Source organism: Acanthochromis polyacanthus, chromosome 6 (assembly GCF_021347895.1).
Source record: "Acanthochromis polyacanthus isolate Apoly-LR-REF ecotype Palm Island chromosome 6, KAUST_Apoly_ChrSc, whole genome shotgun sequence".
Taxonomy (NCBI): domain Eukaryota; kingdom Metazoa; phylum Chordata; class Actinopteri; family Pomacentridae; genus Acanthochromis; species Acanthochromis polyacanthus.
Window position 1 is genome coordinate 21,278,936 of NC_067118.1, and position 17,027 is coordinate 21,295,962.

A 17,027-nucleotide genomic window follows, 5' to 3' on the forward strand; every position below is an offset into this window, starting at 1 on the left:
ATTTACATGACTGGAGTTCCTGCTTCTTCTTTGTGTCCACAGTGTCACAGTGTGAATTTGTCTGCTCAGAACCTGAATCTACTCGCATTTCTCGTTGCCACAGCTCTGTCTCATAGTTTTTTGTTAAAGCTAAAGACAAATAGTACAATATGTCAGTTCACAGTTGGTAAAGGAACAGCATATTTTGCCTACCTGTGCTTGTTCAGTATGGAGAGAAATACGAATCCCCCCAACCTGCATGCATATATGTATTATTTTGAGGCTTGAGTGGGATATATTCATGCTTGTTGTTTTCTGTATGTAGTTGAAAATTGCCATTGTCCAGACGATAGATACAACTGTATTGATTTTATTCACATCTTTTACTGCCGGTCTACACATCAATTACGTATATGAAGGATTCATTCCTACTGACAAGCAGTAGTATAGAGGGCCGTGTTATGACAAACACTAAGTGTCATAGCTAATGGGAGAAGACTCGGGTACCTTTACATTAATTTGATAACAGAATTACCTCGTTTGCCTGTTTTCTTCTCTGTTCATCTGTATTTTCTTTCTCCTGCTCTGTAGTCGACTAGAGTTGGAATGTCGGTCAACGCAGTGAGGAAACAGAGTTCCGATGAGGAAGTTCAGACTTTGGCCAAAGTTCTCATCAAATCCTGGAAGAAACTGCTGGGTAGGTGTAAATGTGTGGACGGAGAGATTTTAGACCTACAAAAGCCATGAACATTGACTTTTGTGAAGTGATCTAAAAACACATTTCAGCTCCAATGTTTTTTTTTCCCCCAAAACGTCATAAAAAGCACAAATAATGAATGCAATGCAGGTTTTGGATCACATGTTAAAAGAAGCTGAAGTTAGTTTCTTGCTTCCAACTGTTTGCATTATTTTTTTCCTTTAAGGAATAGACAGGATCTAGATGAGCATCTGAGAGAGAAAGCCGCACACATTTATACTTCACAGCAATATCTTCATTACTTAGATTGATACATTATCCCTCGTCATGGAGACAGGATTGACTATGTACTTTTCTTCACATCAGAAAGGGCATCTGTAACACTGAGTCACATAGACTGCAGTTAAATATTTTGTCACAAGGTCAATTCAGATTATGTTCATTGGTGTGTTTTTGTGCCTTATACAACTTTTTACGTACTGCCCAAGTTTGCATATATGACAAATATTGCTCATCCTGTCTCCATCACCTTGGTGGCTCTGTTTGAATGGAATGTTGAGGACCACTACAATGGCTAAAACAATGTTATAATCACATGTCTAAAAATGGCTTTATAAACTTAAACAAATCAAATTTAGGAGCTGGAAATCCTTGGGTTGGCATGAAGAATTCAAAAATAGCATTGTGTGTTGTGTTTTACTAAAGGTACATGTCCACTAGATGTCTTTTTCCCGCATGACACGTGACAGCGCTTGACCTTCAGCGGGCCACTACACAAATGTTTTCTTTAATTTCGAAAGCATCTCTGTGAAAAGTATTTCTGAAAGCATTTAAGGCGAGAAATAAGCTGTGCAGTAGCTGAATCTGTCTCCGTTTTAGTTAATTGATGGAAAGTTTCGACATTTGATGAAAGTTTCGCGATGCTTCGGATCTCTGCACGCCTCATCAAATTTGCATAAAGTAGAAGTCTAGTCTACTTTATGCAAATGAGCTGCGACCAGCTCCGGGGAAACACACCGGATCGCAGCTCAAAACGCATCACATGTTGCATGCTGGTCCTGTTGCCGTGCATTTTGAGCAAATTTGATGCGGCGTGCGGGGAGCCAACGCATCGTAAAACTTTTGTCAAACACCTAAACTAGCCATTGTTGTTTGGTGTGTAATCTGACAGACGGTTCGGAGGGAAAGTCTGAAGACAAGGAGAAGAAGAAGGATGGCTCTCCAGTGAGATCATCATCCACCTCCAGTGATTCTGGCAGCAGTGAGAAAAGGTCTGTCTCAGGATGAGGTGACTGAGAACTTCACATGAGAATTTGTCTTCAGTTGTTCACTTCATGTTGTCTTTAGTAACAGGAAAGGAGATGAAGTTGGTCTCATTCCAAACTTTACTATGCTTTACTTTTCCTTCTGCGTTGCTTTTCATTAGTAAGAAGTCTGGGGAGATGCCCACCACCCCAACATCCCCAACAACCCCAACCACTCCCACCTTCACCCCTCAGTTCACCTCCTTCCCTCCAGCCCCCGTCACGACTGACAACGTGCGGAACAAGTGCCGAGAGCTGCTGGTGGCTGCCCTGCAGACTGACAGTGAGGAGATCCGTTTTCTGTTTACATAATCCAAAAAATCTTGATAAGACCAGGATGTCCTTAGAATTCCTCTAGTGAACAAATGACAATAAGTAGTATGTTTAGCAGATCTACTTAAAAAATCACCACAGGCAGTGGAGCTGCTTAACTTTCTAAACCTTGAGCAGTTTCTGGGTGTTTTGTGCTCCTCTCTCGTTTTTACTCACTGTGGGCTGATTGTCCTTACAATGTAAAGTACTTTACCAGTATGGAAACAGCAAGACCATAGCTAGAATTGGGCAGAACTCAGAAATGTATGTTTTCATGTCATAAATCCTATTTAAAAAAGGGGGAAGGGAGAGAGCTGAATGTATTTTATTTTACAAAAATAATTAAAAAAACCCCAATGAAATCAGCATGTAAAAATTTTTTTTCAAGGGGCCCAATTGGTAACGTTACATGTTATAGATATTTGAATTTGTCTCCATACTTATCTCCTATCTGCTCTAAACACCACCTGCACTTTAGTCAAATTTGGATCAAGTGACTGTTGGTTGCAACTGAGTTCCAAATGGCTTGATGGTTGCACTGAGGAGCATGAAAATGTTTCAATTTATTTATTTTTTTTTTTCAAAGGTAGTCTCTACAGATACGGACCCGTACCCGTAGCCTGTGGCCTACGGATACGGCACTTTCCCTTATCATAAATATTAATGAGACGTACATGAATATTAATGAGCAGGCTGATGAACGCGCTTTGTGATTGGCTGGTAATCCAACGTACATAAATATTAATGAGCCGGTTTGGTAATCCGAGTGATGAAGGCGCTTCCGTGATTCGAGGTGAATCTGCGTGCCGAGCCTGTCATGTCAGTCATCTGCTGTTCTCTTTTCTATCATGCATACTGTCTTATAAATATCATTATCTGACTTTTTCACGGACAGCGATTTGGGGGTTGAAATCGGCACTACTATTAAAAATAGCAAAACTTTTTATTCACGTGACCCTGTTCTAATAAAGCACAAACAGCAAACAAAACAAATGGCGGAACTAACAGCCAGCAAACTACAAGTATTTTTTTACCTTCAAAAGTAGCGACAGACTATTACATATTAACAACCTAAACAAAACCCTGACGTATTTTCTACGTCTGTCAACACAGACACTGTCACAGTCACTTTAATGTTAGCGGACTATGTTGAATGGCTAAGTTACATCACAACAAACAAATCTCACAATATCACAGTAAATCGAGTTTGTGGTTTTTTTTAATTCATGTCGAATTAAAGAGCTGCTCCTCACCATTCACGAGTGTTTGTTTCATATTCGACATCCTTAACTTTATCTTGTAAATTAGCGTCCGAAATTAAATGGGAACATTTGCAATGGAGTTCGTCAGCCGCTTCCACCACTGAACGCGGTAAACTAATTAATAGGAACTGGACTTCAAACAATTTAGACACGGCGTCTAAAAGCATAAAAACTACATTGTCTACATTGTCTAAAGTGTGAGAGGAGACGGTGTATTTTTGGTTAAATTATACAATGTTCGCCGTCAAAGTCATTCATATAAACTGCCTGTAATGTGCAGCAATAACCGGTGCCAGCTCTTCAGTGACCTTAACGGGTCCGTACCTCTAGTACAGATGCTACGGGTACGGGTCCGTACCTGTAGCATCAACCTTTTTCAAAATCTTGTGCAGGGCAAAGTGAACAATTTTAGACTTTTTTTGATGAAAATTTTCTATGGAAAAGTGTGTAACTGGTTTAGGGACCAACGGAAAGGTAAAAATCTCACAAGTCTGCTTGTACTGACTGATAAATGGTGTAGTTTTGTTAATTTTTGGATTCTTGACAAAGATAACATGACTTTAGAGTTCAGACAGTTAATACTAAGTTATTCCTTATGTATGTTTCTTTACTTTTAAACAGTGTCAAATCTGACTGTGCCTAGAGCTTAATGCGACTGTCTTTGTGTTTCAGACGACCACAAGACCATTGGAGTCGACTGTGAGCACCTCGCCGCACAAATTGAGGAGCATATCCTTTTGTGTAATCAGCACTTCATGCTGAAACTTTACCTGCATGAGATGGATGTGAACAAACAAAGCATAATTTCACAACTGAGTGAAAGATCTTAATCAAAGTGTGCTCATATGGTGTCTTTCAGTTTGTAAGATAAACACATGCTCATTCAGTGGCTCTATGAGGGCAGTGGTGCTTTCTCCTGAGGGTATATTTCAACATTTACTGGAATTATTGCCGTTTAATTTGACAATCCTTAACATCAGAGGATGAATCTGGATCTGGTGACCCCAGACTTTCTCATCCTGTACCGACCAAAAGTTGGAACTTGTGCTTGTGTGACAGGTTGCTTTTGTAACAAAATGTCAGCATCTAACAGCTGTCTAAACGCATCATACAATAGTAATGCAAGACACAGTCCAAGTCCGAGTCCAAGTACACTGGAGAGTTACACTTTAACAACCAAAGCCTGAGATGTCCTTTAATGCTCAATATACAGAGGTTAAAACTTGTGTGATTCAGAGAAGAAAATGATCATTTCTTTGGTGCCACCATGAGGACTCTGAGAACATCCCCAACATGCTTCAAGCTGAGAATTCCACAGGATTGTCTGTTTGTTGCACTGATGCAAACTCTGCACATTTCTTACAGAGATTTTTTAAAAAGTTTTCATAGAGATACAGCAAGAAAAACGCCATGAGAATGACCTGGAATGTGGCATTTTCACCAATACAATACTATATCTCATTATACTAATCTAAGAAATGTGAAAATACTCAAAACGAAATACACTAAAGTTTATCTTTATTTTTTTATTTAAACCAAAAAAAAACCCCAAATGATCTCTTTATTGTTGAGCATGTATAAGCTACAGTAACCATTAGAAAAACTTTACACACTTATAAACTGTCATTACAGGGCTGGGTTCATGTGTCTAGTTCCTAACCTAGATTTCATGTTATTGGATGTTATTATCAGTTGATAATTCAAACAACAACAGTAATTAAATTTTTCTGCCTTCAGCATATTTACATTTCTAATTTGGATATAATCAGGATGCAACACATTTGATTCATAAAGGCTGTGTGTGTGTCCTCCTCAGTTTTGAGTGTTTTGGCCAGGCGTAAACTAACCGTGATGTCACCCGTTGGTTTCAACGCCGAGAAAATGAAGCCCGGATTTTGCTACTTCCTGGTCGCCGTTTTGGATTTTTTGGAGCCAGTGACGTTAAAAAGCGTCATCAAACAGGCTGGACCGGAGAGCAACTCGGGGCAGGACCAGACTATGGGACTGTCAATCAAGTATAGCCACGCCCCCTGGCTCCGCCAACTTTAACGATTTATTTAAAATTCAGTATTGATTTATTTTAAGATCGACCACCTGATCTCTCATTTTGACCATGAAAACTAACGGGGAAAAAATCCTGAGCTGTAGAAAATCAGTCTATCAAATTTTATTTTTTTCCAAAAATGAATTGGGGTCTATGGAGCAAAAGCTTTTTGGAGCCAACCCTAGCGGACGGCGTGATATTGCAAGTTTTTGACACTTCCGGGTTGGCTTCAATTCTGGAGCCAGATGCTACGTCCACTATATATACAGTCTATGGGTTTGGCCCTTGACTGCTTGTTGTGCTCACAGATCTTCCAGGAGTTCAACTCCACGGATATGAAATACAAAAGCCGTCTACGAAGTCGCATCTCCAACCTGAAGGACCAGAAGAATCCAGACCTGCGTCGTAATGTCCTGTGTGGAAACATCTCACCTCAGCGCATCGCCTGCATGACTGCTGAGGTCAGTCAAACAGCCATTTTCTGTCATTCTTGGGGCTTGCGTCGGGGCTGTGAGGTTTCAGAGATTAAGACGAATGAAGAGGTTTAATCCTAGAGAGGTGCTTTTGTTCCCTGTATTTTCAGGTTTAGGTTTTGTTGGGGAAAAACAACCAAATCTCGTCCTAAAATTGTGACATTCCATCAAAATCACTTTATCTTATATGTCGTTAAAAACACTTGCATAAATTTTCTGAGGTTCTAATGAACTTCTGTCCAGCAGAGGGAGTTTAGGTTCATCAGAGTCACTTTGATCTTTTGTGCAGAAGTTTCACAACACTTTATGCACTTAAAGAAACTTTCCTGAATTTTTCTGGACTCACGTTGTTTCTCTTTACTTGAGAGGCTCTCTCCATTATGTGGGTTACTAGAATAGCTGAAAAGCTCAGTGCAGTACAACTGATGGGTCAAATACAATAGTAAGGTAAGAAATTGTCCCAATTATCTTTTGACACTCACTTTTGTGGGTGAAACTGACGCTGGCTACCGTGAGGAATCTGAAATGTGAGACGTGTTTTGCTGTGAATGAGTGGGTGAGATTAAACTTTTGACTGATATCATGTTGTAACAGGTACCCTCTGCATGCTCCTCTCCATCAGAGACACACCTTGATTTTGATCTCATTTTCTGCTTCAGTTAATCAAAGCCATCAAAGTGAATCATAAAAGCAAGGACTCTGCTTCTTCAACTGCCTGAGCCCTAAGCGGTTTTTAGTTGCTTTCTGATCCTGCTCCATTTTTCCTTTCTGTGGGCTTGTTTTTCACTACAATGTAAAGTCCCACACCTCTATGGAAACAACACAATAATAGTTAGAAAAAGAGACAAATACATAATGCCTTATGTGCAGCATAAAAGTTATATTGCAATAAAATAGTAAAATCAACTTTAAACAGTCAAATTCCCTTATTTATTTAACAAACTAAACAGACTAAAGCCACAGCCGAACTAAAGAAAAAAGTTAGTGTCAGTTCACGTATATTTATTGTAACTGCTGAGGAATTTACCTTCAAGCATCTCCTCCAGAAAGTAGTATGACTACTGTTTTATGGCTGCATTTTTTCCAGTTTTATTGTTGTTTTCTTTTTTTTTTTTTGTGCAAAATAAAATGTGCTGATGGTGCGTCGGTACTATATTTAAAAAAGTAAAATCTTTGACAGTATTTGACACATCAATTTAAAATTTACAGACACCATTTTAAATACCTATAGTTTTGCTTCGAAACAATTTCAACCAAATGAGCAGAAGACCTGCGGATAGCCTCACAGTCTGGCACAGACAGATGTGAGCAAATTCAGACAGAATTACACAAGTATGCTGCCACGCTGTTTCAGATTCTGTTGGTTGCTTGGTTTGGATTGGTTTGGAAGATGTTTTTTGATGGTGAAAAGACAAAGATTTCCAGGTTTTGAAGGATACAAAATTCTGAATATTTAACTAAAATATTTCACAGAATTCAGTTTTGCGTCCCAACAAACAAACTCTGAACAAAATGTGAGATGAAAACACAGCTACCCATACGTTGACCCTCATGTCGTCCTGCGGGTCAAAATTGACCCGTTTTAAAGTTTGAAAATGTGGGCAAAAAATATATTTTCGCAGTGCAACTTTTGATGTCCACATTTTCAACATTTTTGGGACATCTCATTTTTTGGTGGGGAAAAAAAAGAAATGTTAAAAATGTTTCTTAAGAACATTCACACAAAAAAATCAACCAAAATCCAGCGAATTTCGCTGGATTTTGGTTGATGATTTTTTTTGTGAATGTTCTTAAAGAATATATTAGAAGTTTTTCTGATGTATATGTAATCACTTCCGATATTTTTAGGATTTTTTTGTAGGTTTTTACTCATTTTTTGAAAATATTCACAAGAATTTTCTTGCCAAATTTGTTTTAATTTTTGAAATAAAGCTTTCAGGGGAAACTTTTAAGGAATTATTGGAATTTTCTTCCTGAAGGTTTTGCAGATTTTCAGAAATTTGGGGGAATTTTTTTGCTGAATTTTTTTCTTTTTTTTTCCGAACAAGGAAACCATGTTTTTGGTGGCCATAAATGAGGACAACAGGAGGGTTAAAGACTGTATCCATCTTCTGTAAACACTGGAATCTCATCTCTGTGAATTAAATTATATTCAAATCAAGCATTTGAAGTGTGTGTCTGTGCAGGAGATGGCGAGCGCAGAGCTGAAGCAGATCAGAGAGGCTCTGACCAAAGAGTCCATCAGGGAGCATCAGCTGTCGAAGGTCGGAGGAACTGAGACCGACATGTTCATCTGCAGCAAGTGTCACGGAAAAAGCTGCACGTACACCCAGGTATGGACGAACAAAAAACAGACTCAAGGAAATGCTTTTCTGGATTAAGCCAATGGTTTGTATGTGTGGGTTATATTTCAGGTGCAGACCCGCAGCGCTGATGAGCCCATGACCACTTTTGTTGCGTGTAACAGCTGCGGCAACAGATGGAAGGTGAGGAAATCCGATCAGTCCCAAACGACTACGTGTCTGACGAATGTCTAAGGCTCAACACAGGAAACAATTTAATGGCAAAAACACGGCCTGGATGATAAAATGACAACAAAGTGCACCGGCAGTCGAAGCTTAATCAGCAGCCGTTCTTCAGTAATTTCACGTAATCGCTTTGAAAGCACAAAAGTTCCGTTTTGTCTCGAATCATCGCATTTTTAGAACAATTTCAGCTTGATAATCTCAGATTTGCTTGAAATGTTTTTTGCATGGAATGAGTTTTTATTGCTAAATTTATATGCTAAATGCATATTTATAAGAATATTTGTGAAGTATTAGCTTAATAAATTGAATCATTTTAGAGAGACATTTTTTTGATGGTTTTTAAAGTTGCCTGTCGACGCACTTTCAACTTTGTCACGCATTGAAATTTCAGGATATGTTTGACAATATCTCAGGAGCTATTCGAAATAAAAATAAGGTTTAGTTTATTGTTTTTGTACTTTAATTTATCATGCCATTGATTGACAATCTCCAATATTGGCCATCTATATTAAGTAATCTCTGATTGTGGGGGAGTTGAAATCTGAAGGGGAAAAAAAGGTAGAGAAATTGAAGCTCTTATCACAAGTCCTATGTCTGAGCACACGTTACCAAAAGAATTAACACATATTGCATATTAAGAAGCATACATTATGTTTAGTATTATTGTGAAATGCAGGAGCATATGGTTGAGAAGACTTCAGTAACTGACTTCTGTGTTTTGATTGTTTTCACGACTGCTTTAGTTGGTTTTCGCTTGGATTTTCCCCCATAATCAGACACTAGTTTATTGACTTGTTATACTGCAGATTGTGAATTAAAGTCATTATAAGGAAACTATCGTTAATAGTTCCTGAGATATTGTCATTCAAACATGGCACTGAATTTCAGTTCAACAAAAGCATGTTGGATTGATGGTAAGAATTTCAAAGAGACCATCTTAAATATCAGCAGTTTATGATAAACACATTTCAAGGAAATCCGAGACAGTCGAGCTGAAGGCCCCCTGATGATTTGGGTTGGAAAGACCCAAAGTATCAAGGTCATATCAGTCCTTTATCCAAATTTATATTTATTTATATGTTAATGAACTGTACTGCATTGTTGTCAACACAGAAATGATTACTCGAATGCCTTGATACATAGGCTAAAGTCGTTAAGTTTAAAAAAATAGTGTATTTTTTTTAGTTTTAAAAATAATAAATTATATATATATATATATATATATATATATATTGTTTCTTTCTCTCATATTTCTAAGTTTATAGTTATATCTCTATGTATACAATTATTATTGTTTTTTTTGGTTTGTTTTTTGCTTATTTTTTATATATATATTTGGTTCTTACAGGGTTAAGGTTGTGGAACTTTTACAAACCAAACTATTTGCTTTATGGAAGATGTGACAACTTTGCAAAATAGTTTAAGGGGAAATGTTTCAGCCTAAGTTGCAGTAACAAACTCCCACCACAAGATGGGAGCAGAGACTAAACCCCAGCAGCTCCTACTTTCTACTCACCTTCATGAACAATTCCAGCTTCTGGTTACCTGTTAATGTTTTCTCGTGTTTCTCACTCCTCCCACGTTTCCTGCTTTTTCTCAATGTTTCCTTCCTTTCTGCCCTCCCTTCTCCTTTTAAAACCTGTTCCCAGTTTTTCTCTCTCCCCTCCCTCCCGTCTTGTTGACATCGAATACCTGCTCCGTTGTCCTTTTCACCCTCCCTCCCTCCGTCTCATCTCTCACCTTTCCTCTCCATATTTGCTCTTTCCTCCCTTTTCCCCGTAGGCTTTGCCAGTCCTTCCCTCGCTCCCTTATTTAGCTTTTGGCTCTGGGTCAAGGTGGAGCAACTAATTTGAGAAGCTGGGAAGTCTGTTTTGTTGTTTCAGCACTGTGAGACACCGCAGACGCTGTGAAACGTGTACACAGAAATAAATCAGACCAACACAGCAACATTAAGCTGTGTGACCTCTTCACCCTCATTTTGAAAAGTTGTTTTAATCATTTAAGGAGGAATTTTGAGGATCACACAGAACATGATGTCTAGAAATCGGCGTAATTTGGTGCAGGAATAAAAAGTGGGATTTTGTGTTTACGTTCATAAAGACCAAGGGAATATATTATAGCTGTTATTTATCTTCATGTTAGTAGTTAACAAGTAAATTCTAGGATAACTTGGTCCTCTGAGAAATTAAAACACGCAAACTCACAAAAAATAGCTTCAACTCAATATTTAAAAAATGTTCTGCAGCTACAAATTGAGCTTTAATTCATTTAAACCTTGAAAGTAAAAAGACTTTAATCAATCTTTTTGTCTTTCTTTCTTTCAGTTCTGTTGAAGAAACCACATGTATATAATTCCATGAGGAAAAAAGTGACTAAAATTAATTACATTTGAATTAAATATTATTTTCTTTTTTGTAATATTTCATATATAAATATATATATATATTTATATATATATATATATATACATAACTAAAAGCTGTAATATATTTGGAGAGGAATATGCCACCGTTCATGTTGTCTGAGTTTAATTTGTTTTGTATGAAGCACTTGGTTTATTTCTTACGGTAGATGAAGCTTGAAGTCAGATTAACTCACAGTTAGGCCTTGTGGAACCAGTGGATGTGCCTTTCTTTGCCACGTTGTGCTGCCACATATTTTGCCCTTAACATTTATAATAAAGTTGCTATTGGATTAAGATCAAATTACTGTATTTTCTTTTTTTTATTTTTGGCTTGTTTAGTTTGAATGTTTAGCAGGATGTTGTACCTCTAATAACAATTTATATAAAGCATGCCAAGCCGGTCTGCCACTGATAATACACAGTTGTCTTTTGCAGTCGTTTAAAGTGACCACAATCATTTGGCATAATTGTTAGAATCACTTTCATTTAGCTGTGCCATCTTTCAGTGACAGTCACCTTGCCATTTTGTATCATGTGCGCCTTTTCTTCTGCAGCAGCTGTTTATCTTGAGGAGCTTAACATTGAACCGACTGTATGTCGATGTGCACTGATCGATTAACACTGTGGATCGAGTTGGTGTAGGCACATTTCACATTTAACCAAAAGAAAAGAGCACAGTAACTTTGAGTAGTTACTGTGTCAACTTTGCAGCAGAAAGGTGGCCTTTAAAGGTGCCAAAACTGCTAATCAAAAGTAACATGGCCATAAAATGGACGGAAATAACACCATTAATTGGTATTATTTGTATAGCAACTAATCATCATGATCATAACAGCTCTAATGATTGGCAAATGATCTATTATAGATATGAGGGATTAATTAGAAATGATGACATATATGCTACATTTTCAGGCACATAAAGGGCCAAGTTTGATATATTTGCAAGTTCGAGCTTTTGAGCCATAATTGCGACTTGGAAAATCATGTAAATATCATTTACAAGTTGAATGGATTGTCCACAAGTTTACAAATATCTTTGTATATTTTAGACATATTTCTTTAGTAACTGAAGAAGTTTCAAGTTTATTTTTACACTGCCAAGGAATATGGCGGAGTAATGTGATGATTGGCGTATGTCTGTCTGTTTCCAGCATTACTCAAAAACAGACCAGCGGATTTGGATGACATTATCCGGGAATGTCAGAAATGACACAAAGACCAAGTGATTAGATGTCTGTGTAGGTTCTCATTCATCCAGGTCATGGTTATTCAAAGTTGTTTAAATCAATCCACTGGACTTTAAGAAAGTTCCTTGAAGAGGAAAATTGAAAACCTGTGGATACCCTGACTGGACCTTTGTGAAGGCTCACACAAGATCCAGAAAGGAGAACAACCCAGTGAAGACGGAAGAGAAGGAGAGCAGGCGCAACAATATAGTGATCCCATATGTGTCCAGTGTGTCTGGAAAAGCTGAGGAGGATTTTCAACAAACACCAGATCCCTGTCTTTTTTAAGCCAAATAACACCCTCAGGCAAAGACTGGTCTACCCAAAAGACCCCACACCACACAGCCAGAAGATCAACCTGGTGTATGCAGTTAAATGCAGCGAGGAATGCTCAGATCTCTACATAGGGGAAACTAAACAGCCACTTAAGCGCATGGCTCAACACAGGAGCGGCAGTTCCTCAGGACAGGATTCGGCAGTCTTCCTTCACCTTCACTCGTTTCAGGACACCAATGTTCAGATTTTGGACAGGAAGGACAGATGGTTTGAGAGAGGAGTGAAAGAAGCCATCCATGTCAAAGTAGAGAAGCCATCTCTGAACGGGGGGGTGATCTGCGACATCATCTTTCACCAATTTACAATCAGGTCCTTTCAAAACTCCCCAAAAGAACTACTCAGCAGACTCATGCTGATGACCACCATTAGCACACGAGGGCTCAGTGACATCTGTGCATTTCAACAACCCCCACCGATAAGACCATCGTTGAGTAGTCAGACGAGTCTTGGTATTGGTCGTTGGATTAATAGCCCTGGACACACCTCACAGAGGTTTCAAAGCTGAGGCAACACCAACCACCACCAGAACTGAAGAAGCCTCTTGGATGAGAGGTGAAATGTCTTCAAGGAACTTTCTTAAAGTCCAGTGGATTGATTTAAACAACTTTGGATAACCAAGTGATTAGATTTTGGCAGTGATGCGGCTTATAGACTGGATCCACGGATTTGTTCAAGATTTCTGTATCACTGCAAGATAGCGGCATCACTGTAATGATGACAAGGGAACACTACGTCAGCTGCCTGCTGACAATCACATGATTGCTATCCTACTACAAATCCACCATTGCGGACTTATCGGGACTCTTCCGTGGGAAATCTCGAAAGGTACAATTGATTAAATTGTGAGGGTGTTTCCAAGTCTCATCAATTCTGCTACACAATTATTTAGTTCATCCATATCCATACGTAACGTACACATGCATGATACACACCTGTGCTCAACCCAACAACATTTTTTTATTAAAAATGTCATCCATGGGAAATGATACAATGACAGAGCAGCCTTGGTGGAGTACTACGCTCTGAGTGCTTTTCTTGTTTTCATTTTTCCGTCACTGTGGGATCATTTTTCACTGAAACATCAAGTCCTGCATCTCTACAGACAACGAACAATGTGTTCTTGGTGCTGTATGACAACGTTAGGATCAAAGTTGATTCTTTGATGATTTATCTTATAAAAATTTAAGAACTTGAAATCAACATGTACAACACATTTCCACTATTGCTTTTGATACTGGGGAAAAGGCGACCCTACATACTAGAGATATTTTACTTTTTATGTGGATTTTGTGTTCATACTTGTCTCCTGTCTGCTCAGTGTAAACACAGCCTGCAAGGTTGACCCTGTTTAGCCAAATACTTCCTGAATTTTTGTCACATGACTGTTGGTCACAGCTGAGTCAGTAATGGTCTTTTCCAGAAACTTTTGGTAATTTTTCAAATTAGACCCACAATAATTTTGATTTGGATAATGAATCCAGTGACACTGCATGTCACACATGATTAGTTCTGTTGGAAAGTTATAAAACAACATAGGTTTTAGAGAATTAACCAGCTGTAGATCAGGAAAACGAGTATTTTCAGGTGATTTCTATATTTCTATTCAGTTTTTCACCCACACCAAAGAACTAGAAAATAATAGTCATTTCTGCCCACCTTTAATTAAATACTGTCACAGCAAATAAACAAATGAAGTTTCAGCTCAAACAGCGTCTTATTTATAGAAGTTGCCAAATGCTTACAGTCACCTGTATTCAGTTCACTGAACCACATTTGCAAGCAAAAAAAAACAAAACAATGAAATGAAATCACATTTCACTTCAGTAAAAAGCGGAGTCATCATCGGTGTCTTCTAAATAGCGCTGGTGGTTGCCTAACATGTTGACAGAGGTGATGAAAAGTGGTGAGAAAGCAGAGCAGAGAAAGCTCCTGCAGTGTTTGTTGTGGAAACACTGCTGAGCTCTTGCCATACATGAGCATGGGAGAGAGAGAGAGAGGAGGTGAAGGGACACTTGGAAGGCTGTTAGATACCACGTTCTGTTAGGTGTCTTCTCCTTGGATGAAAAACAGACTGAAGTCATGCGGTGCAGACAGAATGCAGAGTGGCTGCATGTGAAAAACGTAGAGACAAGCCAGTAACGGGAACTTCAGCAAGCAGATTACAGACTGACTGTTGTTCTATACACTACCAGTCAAAAGTTTGGACACACCTTCTCATTCAAAACTTTTTATTGAATTATTTTATACACTGTGGATCAATATTGAAGACGTCAAAACTATAGAGGAATACATATGAAATTATGTTGTAAGCTAAAGAAGTGTTAATATTCAATGGTAATCTACAATGTAGAAAATAATCCAAATAAATAAACAGCTCTGAATGAGAAGGTGTGTCCAAGGTTTTGACTCATGGGGTATATTGGGTTAAACTCTGAAGGACAGCTCAGCTGATTATGCAGGAAACTTAGTGGTCATTGTGACAATGAGTCGAAGAAAAAATGTAGTTAAACACAATTTGGGTCTTATTTCTGTTGGGCTATCCATCATTCCTTTCAGTAATTATAACATCATACTCGCCAAGGTACTGTAGCGCAGTCAGACCTCATTTAGCACAGAGCCAGCAAATTGTTGTTTATAATAATTTTAAATAATGCCAACCATTTTGGTCTGCTTTTTAGGGGTCCATTATTTCAAATTATGGCAATTCCATCTTTTCCATGAAAACTCACACTTTTATTCATGTGCTAACATAATTGCACAAGAGCTTTGTAATCATCAATTAGCCTTTCAGCACCATTAGATAACACAATGTAGCATTAGAACACAGGAGTGATGGTTGCTGGAAATGTTCCTCTGTGCTCCATGTAGATAATCCATTAAACATGAGCAGATTCCAGCTAGAATAGGCATGTATCACATTAACAATGTCTAAACTGTATTTCTGATTAATATTATCTTCATCGAGAAACTGCTTCTTTTTTTTTTTAAATAAGGATAATTCTAAGTGACTCCAAACTTTTGAATGAAAGTGTATATGTCTTGTTTTTACTCAGCTATTTCCAGCTAAAAAATAAAAATAATAAAGCACACTAAAACAACACACAAACCCCCCTAAAATATGTCATTTTCCGCACTTTCTTCATCAGCACCAAACCCCAGTCTTCATTGAATTGTCTTCATTGGAAAAAACAAAACAAAAACTGCCCTTCTTTCAAAAATAGGCTAAGGACATTTCTAAGTGACCCCAAACTTTTGAAAGAGAGTGTGTGTATATGTGTGTGTGTGTGTATATATATATATATATATATATATATATATACATACACACACACACACACACACACACACCCTGTCAAAAGTTTTAGGACACTTTCTCATTCAAATAAAGTAGAACCTGTCCAACTTTTGACAGGGGGTGTATTTCATCATATGGATGTGATCAGGGCAACTGTGATCATACATGTAAAGTTTCAGGCAGATTGGAGCATGTTCAGGGCATTTACACAGCATTTGAATTTCATGGCGAAGGATCAAAATTCCAGAGGCCACCACGGACACGGCCTTTGACTTTGGAAAAAGATTTTAATAACTTTGGATCATTAAGGCCTCCTGTATGTACTGGCCGAATTTGAGGTGATTTAGAGTTTCCCCTTAGGAGGAGTTCGCTCTAGAAAAAAATGAAAAATGGGCAAAATCTGACATTCAACACAAAATACAGTGCCTTGTGAAAGTATTCGGCCACCTTGAACTTTTCAACCTTTCGCCACATTTCAGGCCTCAAACATAAAGATAGAAAATTTTAATTTTTTGTCAAGAATCAACAACAATTGGGACACAATCGTGAAGTGGAACGAAATTTATTGGATATTTTATACTTTTTTAACAAATAAAAACCTGAAAAGTGGGGCGTGCAATATCATTCGGCCCCCTTGCATTAATACTTTGTAGCGCCACCTTTTGCTGCAATTACAGCTGTAAGTCGCTTGGGGTATGTCTCTATCAGTTTTGCACATCGAGAGACTGAAATTCTTGCCCATTCTTCCTTGCAAAACAGCTCGAGCTCAGTGAGGTTGGATGGAGAGCGTTTGTGAACAGCAGTCTTCAGCTCTACCCACAGATTCTCGATTGGATTCAGGTCTGGACTTTGACTTGGCCATTCTAACACCTGGATACGTTTATTTGTGAACCATTCCATTGTAGATCTGGCTTTATGTTTTGGATCATTGTCCTGTTGGAAGATAAATCTCCGTCCCAGTCTCAGGTCTTTTGCAGACTCCAGCAGGTTTTCTTCCAGAATGCTCCTGTATTTGGCTCCATTCATCTTCCCATCAATTTTAACCATCTTCCCTGTCCCTGCTGAAGAAAAGCAGGCCCAAACCATGAGGCTGCCACCACCATGTTTGACAGTGGGGATGGTGTGTTCAGGGTGATGAGCTGTGTTGCTTTTACGCCAAACGTATGG

General features: G+C 38.3%; 1 protein-coding gene across 3 annotated transcripts in view; it reads left to right on the forward strand.

Annotated features, from left to right (window-relative positions):
- The window catches only part of tcea2 (transcription elongation factor A (SII), 2), a 35,930-nt gene that overhangs the window by 10,189 nt on the left and 8,714 nt on the right, over positions 1–17,027 (forward strand). For 2 of the 3 annotated variants that reach the window (XR_007942647.1, XM_051949689.1), the window contains exons 3-9: positions 571–676; positions 1,848–1,947; positions 2,103–2,263; positions 4,227–4,282; positions 5,904–6,059; positions 8,258–8,404; positions 8,486–8,557. Coding sequence is in view for 2 of the 3 variants with exons in the window: in XM_051949689.1 (XP_051805649.1) it covers positions 571–676; positions 1,848–1,947; positions 2,103–2,263; positions 4,227–4,282; positions 5,904–6,059; positions 8,258–8,404; positions 8,486–8,557 (798 nt within the window). In the remaining variant the exon portion in view is untranslated. Of the gene's footprint in view, positions 1–570; positions 677–1,847; positions 1,948–2,102; positions 2,264–4,226; positions 4,283–5,903; positions 6,060–8,257; positions 8,405–8,485; positions 8,558–10,923; positions 11,305–17,027 lie in introns of those variants that run through there. The other variant, XM_051949690.1, reaches the window with a different exon arrangement.